The following is a 13359-nucleotide window of genomic DNA, read 5'->3' on the forward strand; positions in this document are numbered from 1 at the left end:
CCAGGGAGGTTGTGAGTGCTCCATCCCTGGCAGTGTTCAAGGCCAGGTTGGATGAAGCCTTGTTTGGGATGGTTTAGTGTGAGGTGTCCCTGCCCATGGCAGGGGGTTGGAACTGGATGGTCCTTTCCAACCCTAACTGTTCTATGATTCTATGTTTCTATGTTCAGGTGGGTTCCCATTAAATGGTATTTTTCTCAGTGTTCAGATGCTTTGCTCATGGGATCAACCCAAATAAACTCACCTGTGTCTACACTGAGGGTGACTGGAAATGACTGTTATCCTAGTTCCTGCTACTTCCTGTTCTCAAATGTTACTGTATTTCTTTTAAGCTACGGAAAATCCTGCTGAAAACATTGGAGTGTGTATAGGTACGTGTACCCACATCTGTATGTGTGCATCCACATCTATAAACAAACATATGCACGCTGTACTCCAAGCACCAGTTGTGGTTTAAGAACTCGTGTGCTTCTTAGGAATCTAATAGATATTTCTGGTTGGTTTTAAATTCCTCAGATGAGCAGAAAAATCACCCAACTTCTTCATCGCATTGGAAAACATTCCTTTGAGTCTTAGGGTCAAAACTCATCACCCAACAGTCACCATTCCCCTCTGCAGCAGCAGATAAACCATGGGGGTTTGGGTCCAAATCAGAAAGTTAAGGCAGGACCAGGTTTCCAGTTCGAAACAAACACCGAATGCCAGAATGCGTTGCACTCTTAAACGGAATAGAAAGGACACCACAGATGCTTCTAATAATTCCAGTTTCAAGTCAATTTTCCCTCCTTTGTCTTGAAGAGCTTTTGATGTGTAGTCACAATATTGTCTCTCTCTCTGTTTTTAATAATTTTATATTACCTCAGCAATATAACTGTCCTGAAACATACTGAACTTTAATCTCTGAGAGATCAAACAGGAAGAAATATGATGGGATAGGGAGCGGCTGACTTGGGGGCAATATTCTCTCCTTCTATAAAAGATAGCCCACAGCAAGATAAAAATTGCTTCTCGGATTCCATGAACATCACATCCTTAAAAGAGGCTTCCAGGCCCACGGAGGGAGCACACTTGGGGCCACGAAACCCCATCGCCATTGAAGACGCAGCCAAAAGAACTCCCACAGAACTCGAGGATGTGGTTTGGGTGACTACATGCTTCCAGATTGGTCCCAGCACCCTCAGACCTCCTTGGTTTAGCCATGCTCTGCAAGTCTAACAGCTGAAACCGTGGGCAACACGGTCGAGTGTGAGGCATTCCTTCCTGTGGCAGGGGGTTGGAACTGGATGAGCTTAAGGTCCTTTCCAACCCAAACCATTCTGTGATTCTATAATTCTAAATCATTTGGCTACTCTCTTCTCACTGGAATAAATGCGCTGGCCCTGCCTCAAGCAAAAGAAATACCTGTGACAAAGGTGCAAGCTTACCATGAAACCATTGTGATATCTGGGGAGGGGAATTTAGGAGTCAGTAGGCAGATCTTACGGGCACAAAGGAGGTGCTCCTTCAAAAGACAGCTTCCTCTCCAAAAGATGTTTGCTTTCCATCAGCTTAACCCAATTGCTTCATTTTTCCACTGAGGTTCCGCAGCAGAACCAGAGGTGGTGAAGTTCAGCTTAGTGTGGCTTCTCATTCCATCCCTGACCGCAGAGCAATGATGAATTCATATCCTAAAGAAATACTGGTTAAAATATTGTAACATACAGTAAAAATGCTCTCATTTTTTCTGCAAATAATAATAATAAAAAAGACCTTTGGTTTATTTCAGTGCTTTGCAAGTTATAACTTGCTCTGTACATGCATCAGAACCATTTGTGAACCTGTGCACCTCTCACGGGTATATGCTGAAGGTTCAGGGTTTCATCAAGTTCAGTAAAACTCTTAAGTACTCTCCAGAAGGTAGAAAACTGGATTCAGATACCACTAAAATCCGTGCAAAGACTCCTGTGGATTTCAGTGTTTTCTGCCTAGGAACAAAGAAACAAAATGAGTAAGGAACAAAGTGAATTTCTTCCACAAAACTGGCCTTCCCATGAGATCACCCCCTTTGCCACATGTAGACACCCCTCTGTTCCTGCCTGCAGCTTCATCATGTTCATGAATTTCTGATTAATAGCCAGAGTTTATAATCAGTTATTGCATCTTATGCTTGCATGGGAAAGGTGGATGATAGAGTCATAGCTACCTCATATAGAATCATCATCCAGTTCCAACCCCCTGCCACAGGCAGGGACACCTTCCACATCCGCTTTGGTGCGACACGGTATGGGGTGGCTTAGCCCACTGCCCTCTTCCCACCAGCACTACTCAGTGCCTCCTCAGAGGCAGTCTTGGTTACATAGCTCCTCTTCTTAGCCTAAGCTGCGCCTGGCCTGTCTTGCCCAAACTAATGGTGTGGAGCAGAGGAAAACAGGCATGCTTTGGTCAAGTGACTCCACTTTGTGAGGAGGCAAAGACAACATTCAGACACACTGAGAGAGTGGATCCAGCCAGCAAGCCAAATACCTCCTGATAAATACAGCAAAGAGAGCCAACAGATGTTGAAGGTGCTCATTCCATACAAGTGGGTCCATAGGGATCAGCATGTGTTTGTACTTGAGATCATTTCTGTATCAACTGCCTTAGTGTCAGGAGTGGTTTGAGTTAGGTGGAGATTGTAAAGTTCTTCTGGCGAATGTAGGTTACAGAACAGGATTGGAACAAGCAAATGTTAAGTATTTCCAAGCATTTCCAAGCCTGCAACCTTCTTGGACATCTTTATTCATGCAAAGCAAATACCAGATTCCTTTTTGACAATTTCTCATGCGCTGGATAAACATATGCTGGTATTTCTGAGTTTGCCAGCCCAAATTTCTGTTCAAGTAGTTCTCTGCTTTACCTCCTGCTTTTAATCCAGAGAATGCAGAAACGCAGGATAATCACTCCTCTGTGGGAAGGACGGACACAAATCTCTGGTGCAGACCCTGCATTTTGGTCTTTAAATCAGCAAATATTTATTCTCTTGTACAGAAACATAAGCTAACCTGGAGGGAATGAGATTCTCCAGATTGAAGGCTCACTAAACAGTGTTTACTCAGAGTTTTATTTCCAAACCTCTAGAGCTTCCCAATCCCTTACCACGTTTCCAAGGGTCTTGGCTGTCCTATCTCTTTGTAGGAAGAAGGGATGATGATTCTAGCACGTAGGATTAGGAATCTGGAAAATTCCCTCTTCCTTTGTTTTGCCACAGAAATAGCTTTCATCAGCATGTCCGCATTCCCACCTAAGGAGTAACTCCTTGATTTCTGGCAACACTTATTTTCATGTTATCTAATTGGGTTTTAGATGATTTTCTTTCCCCTTCTAATCCCTCCCTGATGAATTCCTGCCTCCCTGCGTTAGCATTTGTTCCCTCTGCCTCAGTTGTGAGCCAGACTGTGATTTCAGCCTCGCACTTCACACACATCACCTGCTGAGAGAGGGAGAGCAGGGCAGGAAGAGGCCTTTGCAAGAGTTTTCAGGTGTATTGCTCAGTGCTGCTTTACATCTGTGAATAAAATACTTTAAGGACATGGCTTACTTTGAAATACAGGGTAAAAACCCTGTGTGGGCTTGCAGAGTAACTCCTGGGTTTTCAATGTAAAACCACAAAGTGTGTGAGGGATTATTTTATGACCCCGTTGCTGCTCCATGAAGTATGAAGTTCTTGCTTTCCTATCAGGGTGATTAAAGCCAAGCATGCAAATTCACAGCTTGCCTGGTAAGACAACAGTGCCATGGCAGCCAAGCGTGTATCATACTGATGTGAGAGTGGTTTGACTCGAGTGTGGCTCCTGTTTGGCTTGACAGAATTGAACTGAGTTAATGGCATTGTACCCAGTATGTTCTGATTTGGCCTGATGGGACATACATCACTTAGCACCTCAACTGCCAGAGCCCATCTGTTCATCTGTCTCATGAGCTGATTCCACAACCACTTTTCCCAGCCTGGAGATGAAAACAGCCTCCTGAAGAAGCTTCCATTATCTTCACACATTCACTCAGTGAAGGAAGTTGCCTAACAGTAATGAGCAAATACTTTGCTATCACTGTAGTACCTCAGTATCTTTTTCAGCTATTTGCTTGCACAAAGGTCTGTGTGTCAGCTGTGGCACAAAGATTCTTATTTCTCCATTGACTTCATTTACAGCACGTTCTTCACTGAAGAACTTGCAACAACAGCATAACCTAAGGAGCACAGGCTTATCCGGCTGCATATAATCTCTTCTGCTTTTGAAACCAGATAGTTACAAAGTGGCAGGTTGTCTTTAAACTGTCACTACTGGAATTTCAAGCTCTTAATGGCACAAGCTCAGAAATCCAATGGGAAGAATGGGTGGGGAAAATAGGCAAAAGGCTTCTTCCTTCTCAGTGCATTTGATGCTTAAGATGCAAAAGAATTGTTTGCACTGATGTGATTGCTCAAAAAAGGATGCAGATCAGAGAAAGGATGAATCAAGAACTGATGTATATGGAACCTCATGAACTTCAGCAAGGCCAAATGCAGGGTCCCTGGCACAAGGAAGGGCAGTGAGAACTAGATTATCTTTAAGATCCCTTCCAACCCAAACTATTCGGTGGTACTGTGGAAGTGAGAAAGAGCAATTCCCTGGCTTCTGCTTACGTTTATAGCTCTCGCTCAGAGAAAACTATCTCATCATTCCTGTAAAATACCTCTGTTCAGAAGTAATGCTTTAGCATCTGAGTCTGATAAGCTGACACAGATACGGAAGCTAACAAGATACAATTATTGACTGAATCTTCAGTCAAAACTAAACTCTAGGAGACATGTAACATACCTTCATTGCTGATCCATTCCCCAATCCAGGTAGGAGCTCACATCTGAGGCTCGTAAAACATCTCACAAGTTACAAAAGTCCTTACTATATAATATGATTGTTCTTAATCTGCAAGTAGTTTCATGCCTGCAATGAAGAGGAAGATTGCCTGGATGCAGCAGGATGTAAAACTTAAGTGAGGGGTGATGCTGGCCCTTGGCATGGAGCTGAACAGCACCGATGGGATCACAGCAGGAATTGCTTCCTTCTCATGGGGCAGTTCATGCCATCCCGCTTCTTCTGTGTGCTCTGCAAATATTTGCACAGTCAAATATCCATGTAAGCCTCTGTATGTCACCCCCAGTAATCTGTCTGCAAATATCATCTGCAAAACTCTCATGTCCCATTTAAGTGAGCACTTCTCACTGAGCCCAGTGAACAGATTTCAGTTCTTATTAAACACAAAACATTTCAAGTTCCTTATACCAAGATGGAGAAAATACCGATGAGTTTAGTTAAACCAATGTTTTAATAAACAGCAGCATAAAATAATCAGTGTTTAATATCATCTCTGGCATGTGAAATACAAAAATGCACATATCTTAATTATAAAATAGCCTTTGTTATTACATTTTCATGCTTGCCTAATTGAAATGCCCATAATTAATAACTCAATCATCAAGTAATACAGTGATTAAACGCATGCAGTGAAAACAAAGAAAAATATTTGTATAAGGTAGTGGCTGAATATCACCGTAATATATTTCAAGAACATCTACATCAGGGTAAAAAGAAGCAGACCAAGAGAGAAAATGCAGAGATGTATTTTCACTTCTGCTGTACAAAACATCATCACACTTTTGTGCAAAAGAGATAAAAATAAAGTCATATCATACAACATTGTCAACTGAGCAAAAAGATTGGTTTTCGTTCCGTGTACAACAAAAATACTTATTCCGTATAAAAAAGAGTCTGTGAAAAACTGTCACGTCCACAGCACTTCTGTAACTCATTAAAGTGGTTTCAAATGAAGAACTGATTGCTTATACCTGAATGAATTGTTAGTAATTATACAAATGTTGTATTTCCAAGTTGGAAGTTAACACTAATTCACATTATTAGACGAAATTGCTATCCATGGATTTGCTGTCTGGTGGAATGTGAGTTTCCCTTCTTTTCAGGGTTACTGGAGTCGTAGTCACTGCAATTATGCATTGATCTGATAACAATAAATATTCCTGGGAAAACTGATTGTCATACAGAAAATGGTGGTTTGGAGCTTTTCCATTATACAGTTGCATAGCAACAAAAGGATATAAAATTTCTGTTTTAACTACTTCGATTATGAAATGTTATCTTTGAAGAAGTTGATTCAGGATCTGAAATTAAAACACTTTAATTTCATCTCCTTTAAGGCCATTTCTTAGAACTCCAGCCATCTTGAGCAGCCAAGAGCAGATGATCTTTGCAGGCTGCAAGTTGATAACACAAGCTATTGTGCTGCCATATAAATGACTCTTTTTGGTCTGAATCTGAACTCAGACTCTCAACTTACCGAGAGACCCAAATCCTACCTGAAGTCATTCACTCCCCTCTCAGATCACATCTTTGAAACATCATCCTTGACTGCGAAATCTACAGACATTTTCACTAGCTATTGGACCTGAAATTGCACCCCCAGCAGCAATCCCAAGATTTGCATCTCCTAAAAAAGAGACAAATATTCAAATATGCTTTCAGTCTACAAAAAGTTTCTGTGATTTAAACCACAGCAGAGGTCTCAAAAGCTGTGAAAAACCAAATGAGCAAATGTTTTCATTTAAAACAACAAGAAATTCCCCTTCCCCTTTTTGAATTGGTGGTGGCACTTAAAGAAACACGTGTCCGTTGAGCAAAGCTGCGTATTCATACCACAATGATCTTGGTCTGGTTGAGTCTGCCCATCCTGTTAAGCAGTTAAACTTCACAGAAGATACTTGCTGCAATGTCTGTTACACAACCAGAGGAATCTTTAATAAAATATTTGAATATAAATCTTTTCTACGGCTTTCTAGTTTGTCCTGTAAATAGCTCTATTTACAAAGGCCTCACTTATTTACAACTCAGCTGAAATCATCGATTCATTAGGTCCATGGATGCTGGAGTCTCCTAATAGGGAAGACTGCTTTGAGTCAATTTTATATGGTTTTTGAGTCTTATTTCCAAAAACTGTGATACCAATTCCCCCTGGATGAGTTGGAATTGACATATGAGATAGCAAAGGAATATTTGCTTCCTGGTTGGATCCCGAAGATGGCAAACTAGTGACGTGACCTGTGCTGGTTGATCCGCTGGCACTGCTCGGAGAGCGACTCTTTGGAGGAGGACAGTGCTGGATTACCCGGGGCGGACCTTGTGGCTGATAGTGGGCAGCTGGGAAAGCAGCATATCCTGGTGGAATCGGGTACCCATTGATAGGGATATATCGCTGGTTTTGAGGTATTGGTGGTCCGATGAACCCGGCGATTTGGCCTTGTGGTATTCCTTGTGCTGGGAACATGTAGTTGGGGTACCTAGGGTTACTGAGATTGCTAACTGGACTTGCGCTGAGGGAAGTCGTTTGAGTGGTGGCATTCCCACCGGAGGGGGTAGTAGAACTCGTGTGACTTGAGAGACCCTCCCAGGAGCGCAGCCTGGCATGGATTTCCTTAAATCGTGGCCTGCGGGATGGCAGATCATGCCAGCACTCTGTCATCAGGCTATACATCCTGGGAGGACAGTCTTCAGAGCATGGCAGCAGTTGTCTTTTCCTGATCATCTCAATGACTTCTTGATTACTAAATCCATAATAAGGTTGAAGTCCAAAGCTGAATATTTCCCACAAAACAACTCCAAATGACCAAATATCGGAATCAGAAGAGAACTTGCCATACATAATTGCCTCTGGTGGCATCCATCGAATTGGCAAGAGAGACTTGTTTTGAACTCTGTAATAATCTGCTGAGTAGATTTCTCTTGAGAGCCCAAGGTCTGAAATCTTCACATGAAGTTGTTCTCCAATTAAAATGTTACGAGCAGCGAGATCTTTATGGACAAAAAAGTGACTTGATAAGTACTCCATCCCTGCTGCAATCTGGACTGCAATGTGCAGGAAATCCCCGTGGTCTAGGCTGGATTTTACAGTCCCATCCTCATCGCTGCTGCATCCAACATCTGAATGTGGCGATCGCATGATGAGAAACTCATGGAGGTCTCCTTGGTTCATGTACTCAAAAAGCATGCAGACCGGCTGCTCCTGGGTCACAACACCTAAGAGGCAAACAATGTTAGGGTGATGGAGCTCAGCCATCAGAGATGCTTCTTGCTGGAACTCTGCCCACTGCTGAGGGTTGTTAAAGTCTTTTAGTGTCTTGACAGCAACAAGCTGGGCATGATCCATGCCTGGAAGGTAGAGATGTCCCTTGTAGATCTTGCCGAAAGCACATTCACCCAGTTCTTCCATGAAACGGACAGCAGACAGAGGCAACTCTTTAGCCTTACTCTGTTAAAGAAACAACAGCAAAACCACATCAGAAAAACAGGATGGAAAACATTTTTGAATGGAGATCTTTTCATGCAGGAAGTCTGAAAGCCAAGCAGAACAACCCAGGAATTCCTTGGGCTGCAGACCTATTTGGCAATGATCCTGCTTATCCCTGTGAGACTCGGGCACTGATGTGATGGCATCAGATACAGCCTGAGGGACAGCACTATCCCAAGATCAGCAAACCTCAGGGCTGAGTGCCACCTAAACTCTGTGCACTGTGCTCCAGAACTAATTTTGGAGTTACTTTTTACCCTCTTCACAAGGTCAGATTAAAGTAGTACTTATTAGATCTAAACATATGCAGGAACCATCAGCATTTCAGCAAAGGCGTTTTTATACTTAGGTTTGGGCATTTATATACTGAAAATTGATTGTGGCATTGCAGGAATCGAGGCAATTCACATGCTTTCAGAAAGCACATGTGAAGGGTTCCCTGGGCCAGGCCCCAAGTTTTAGCAGAAAACTTGCTTTTTTAAAACCATGTCCTTGCAGCCAGCTCTTCCTCAACTTTGCTGTTAACCCTTCAACGCACAGTAAAGACTATTTCTGTTCACACTTGACTGAATGTTCAATCCTGACACATGCAGGACAGAGTCAGCTGGGAAAATCCCAGACTGGTTTGTGTTGGAAGAGACCTTAAAGCTCATCCAGTTCCAACCCCTGCCACGGGCAGGGACCCCTTCCACTGGAGCAGCTTGCTCCAAGCCCCTGTGTCCAACCTGGCCTTGAACACTTCCAGGGATGAGGAAGAGTGATATTCCTCATGAGACAGTGGTCAAAGAAGAAAGGCAAATGTTCTAAAACTCTTGTTGTTATTATGGGTGCATACATTCACTCTTAGGCCATAAAGAACTTGCATTATCCGCAGACCTTAACTTCCACATGTAACACCTACACCCAAACCCACTCATTCAGGATCTTCACTATAGCCATGGGTCGTGATTTAAGGCCAACGAGTTTGGTTTTTATACTTTGTAAATGAGTGTAAACATTTGCATTCCTGAAATCAGCAGCCTTAGAGTGACAATATAGAGAAAGAATGGCCAGATTTAAAATAATCATTAAAAAAGGGACATTTTAGAATAAATGAATCCTAATCTTATGGACCACTTGTGACTTTTAGACAAATACTGCAATAATAATAATAATAATAATAATAATAATAATAATAGCAGCAATAATACTAATGACATTTAAGCAGGCGGGCAGTAGACTGTACGGTGATGGCAGGAAATTAGCTATATTGTTGAGGAACAGATGGTTTATATTATACAAATCCTTTAGGCTACAACTTGTTTAGGTCTGGCATATTGTAAATTATATTTTAGTAATGAAAGTGAAATGACCTCTGTCTGACCTGAGGCTGGGCTCCTCTGTTTGAACCAACAGAGTGGAAAACTATGAAAGAAAATGAAGTCATAAAGTTTTGGCAGGAAGGGCTCATTTCAAGCGAAGCGGTTATAAATCTGCTTAGGTTTTGTTTGACAGGTATTTGTCAGACATGGGTGTACAAAATGGAAAGAAGTGTAAAATACATACGGGGCAGCACGCCAAAGTAAACCCAGTACAAAGGAGAGCAGCAAGAGCGAAGCCCACCGCCTCTATCTCTTTATCAGCTCTTTCCATTAGGTGAATGACATGACAAGCTTAGTTTATGGTATTTTTTGAAGGCAATTAAAATCCCCTAAAACTGAAACAGGCTTTGGGATGAAATACTAACGTTTGTAGTTGTATGAGCAAACACACATCTACCTCTGTTGGAGCTGGAAGCCTCAGCGCGTTTTTACCCAAACTTGACATTAATACTGGATACTGTATTTAAAAATAGGATTCTACTTCCTTTCTTTTACTATTTTGTTTGAAAGGCAATCAAAACACTTGAGACAGGGAGAGCCGCCTTTCCCAGTGGGAAAATACAGAATTAGCAGGAGTATGATGGAAAGCTTTTTGCAGTATGTCACTTTGAACATAGAAAGAAAATGGCTTGGTCTATATTTGCAGACATTGCTGGGCAAGCTGCTTTCCTCTTGTGTGCAAAAGGCATCGGCAGTTTAGATGGAAACTGTGAACTCACTGAAATGACACCAGTACTACCATTATCTTCATTTCGCTAAGATTGCACCCCAAATATCCAGTAGAATGGGGATCCAGAAGCAAATCCAATGTAAGGCTGGATGCAAGATACAGTTTTGACACCTACCTAATGAAATGATTCTGTATTATTAATTTCTGCATCATTCTTACCTCTTATTATCTGCATCCACATTTTGATATGCAGCTGCTCTAAGCTGCACCTGAAAGCTGGAATTAAGAACTTGAAAATGAAGGTAAATTCACTGGGCCAGTGTGGGTAGGACTGAGGAGTTAAAATATAACCATAGACCAAACACTGTCAGACTACCCAAAACAGACACCCTGCACAACATTCCTGATGGCATCGCAACACCAGCACCCAGAGTCTGCAACACTATTTAAAACAGGAATGCTGGTGCTAGCATTATGCTTGGAAAAACACTGCTGTAAGCAGTGTGGGTTACTAATGGGCAAAAGCAGCACTGTGTTTTCCAGCTCAGCTGCCCAGCGGGTTTACTGCTATCACTGACTTAAAAGACTCTCCTTTATATCCTAATTCATAGAATCCCAGACTGGTTTGGTTTGGAAGAGGCCTTAAAGCTCATCCAGCTCCAACCCCTGCCACGGGCAGGGACCCCTTCCACTGGAGCAGCTTGCTCCAAGCCCCTGTGTCCAACCTGGCCTTGAGCACTGCCAGGGATGGGGCAGCCACAGCTTCTCTGGGCACCCTGTGCCAGCGCCTCAGCACCCTCACAGGGAAGAGCTTCTGCCTAAGAGCTCAGCTCAGTCTCCCCTCGGGCAGGTTCAAGCCATTCCCCTTGGCCTGTCCCTACAGGCCCTTGTCCAAAGCCCCTCTCCAGATTTCTTGTCATCTGTCCCTTTAGGCACTGGGAGCTCCTCTAAGGTGTCCCCTGACACCTTATAATTCCATAAACTTGATGCTCTATAGCAAGCCCTAGCAGCATCCTGTAGCTGCTCTATTGAACCCAAGAAGAAAACTATTCCAGAATTTACTAAGCAATGGAGAACACAGCTCCTGAAGTACAAGTGTGCCCTTTCCTGATGCCAAGTGATTATCTCTGCTGAAAGAACCCCTACAGGAGCAACATTTGAAGGCTTGAGTTCCCACTGCTGAAACTCAATAAAATCAGAATTTGGATTCATTTTGCTATGTCATTTTCTAACAAAAATTAGCAGCTTACCCCAAGGCATGCCTGACGTGTTTCAGATACACAGGGTCTACTCGAATTACTTGTAGATACTGATTTTCACTCTGAAATGCTTCAAAAGAACAATATTCTATGATTCTATCTCCACCCGGCTGCTGAAGGGAATTGTCACGGTGTGAAAAACAAGGCAAATCCTCTTTCCAGAGCATGATTCTGCCTGTAGGTGGCAGAAGGAAGTTACGGCCCTGGAACGGGGGGATGCAGGTTTGGAAAGGGGCTGCCCTGCCTATAATTAAGGAGCTCCGGGTTAATCATGCTCAAACTTTAAATGATTTTAAAGACTGCTTCATGAGCTTGGGACTAAAGTAAAGCAAAACAACACCAGCACCAAGAGGTGCCCTGCATGAGCTGCACTGGTGTGAGCTGCAGGCAGCTTTCTGAGGCTCTGCTTTGGTCATTTCTCTTTTTGACTGAGAGAATGGATAAGCTTGGAAAACACAACAGGAAAAAGTCTTTCCAAAGTGATTTCAGCCGGTGATAGATGACATCTGACTACAGCAGACCCATGAGAAGACCTTCTTGAGAAAATGCTGAAGCACGTCTTTATCTGCACTATTTCTAACTCAAATGAGGTGATTTAGAGATGCGTCAGTAATGGGTTGATTTCTTTCTCACAAATCACTCCAGCTCCTATTTATCCATATCCACAGACACATGGGAATTACCTCCACAGATCCAGCACACTTGGGATGCTGCTGCTGAGAAAAGTCCTCATAAAAATCCCAGCTAAAGGCACCGGCACAAACTGCAGGTTGGAAATGAGCTTAATATTTCAGCACTAAGTTGATCAAAGCATTTCACTCCCTGCTTTTACAGACAGCAAACGCTGAAGCAGAAACGAGGGATTACCTTTGGTTTATAGGCGTTGAGCATTGACATCTCCACGTTCTGTCCTCTCACGTGCTTAGGCTGCCTTTGAACAGGAGGGGAGGATGACTTCTGATTGTTGCGACAGATGCAGATGAAGAAGAAGAGCAGGGCTATGGCCAGGGGAATAGTAACACTTGGCACCAGGATATACAGGATTTCCATTTTATTCTTTTCCTTGGAATCCTTATAATCTGGTTCAGAGAAAAGAAAACGTAACAATGAGTGAGGTATCCCACAGTGTCACCATACACCCCTGGGCCAGCTAGAAGTCCTAAGAATAGAACATCCGGGTAATACCACTGCAATCCACCTTGAATGCTGTTTGATTTCCTTACTATTAAAAGCACTATTAATTTTGTGGAATAACGTTTCTGTAAGGACACAGAATGGCCAGGAACAATTTCCCTGCAGCGTGTCCGTTCAAACCTCCTTATGGTCATGGAATAGCTGAATACTGTGAGGTGGCTGCTGCTCGTGAAATGAAGTAATGGTCTAATACAGATCCACGGAAAACAGAGTTTCTAGAATAGCTTATGGAAGAAAGGCTCTGGTGGGATTATGGACTCCTTATTTTAATATGTGTATTAGGGTTTGGTGCCACAGTTGCCTTAATCCAACCAAAATGTGGGGAGCTGTTGAAAAGGATAGGTTTTTTTCCCTGTTTATTTCCAGCTTCCTTCTTTTTCCCATCTCTTAACATTGGCCAAAGCATTCGTGTGGCCACCCAGAGCACTGAACAAATATGCAACTTAAAACCTATTTTCTTGTTAGTTTTAGGTACAGGAGCAGGATAATTAGGGATTCTAGAGCAGAAGAAAAGGAGAATACCTGG

The 13359-nt window shown here is 42.8% G+C and overlaps 1 protein-coding gene across 2 annotated transcripts in view; it reads right to left on the bottom strand.

Moving 5' to 3' along the window:
• Positions 1-5300: 5300 nt before the first annotated feature.
• Positions 5301-13359, bottom strand: part of ROR1 (receptor tyrosine kinase like orphan receptor 1) — a 181170-nt gene continuing 173111 nt past the window's right edge. For both annotated transcript variants that reach the window (XM_065673143.1, XM_065673142.1), the window contains 2 exons: positions 12507-12718; positions 5301-8310 (listed from right to left, as the gene is read on the bottom strand). In XM_065673143.1, coding sequence (XP_065529215.1) covers positions 6886-8310; positions 12507-12718 — 1637 coding nt within the window. In that variant the 3' untranslated portion in view covers positions 5301-6885. The remainder of the gene's footprint in view (positions 8311-12506; positions 12719-13359) is intronic.

Source organism: Lathamus discolor, chromosome 3 (genome assembly GCF_037157495.1).
Source record: "Lathamus discolor isolate bLatDis1 chromosome 3, bLatDis1.hap1, whole genome shotgun sequence".
NCBI lineage: Eukaryota > Metazoa > Chordata > Aves > Psittaciformes > Psittacidae > Lathamus > Lathamus discolor.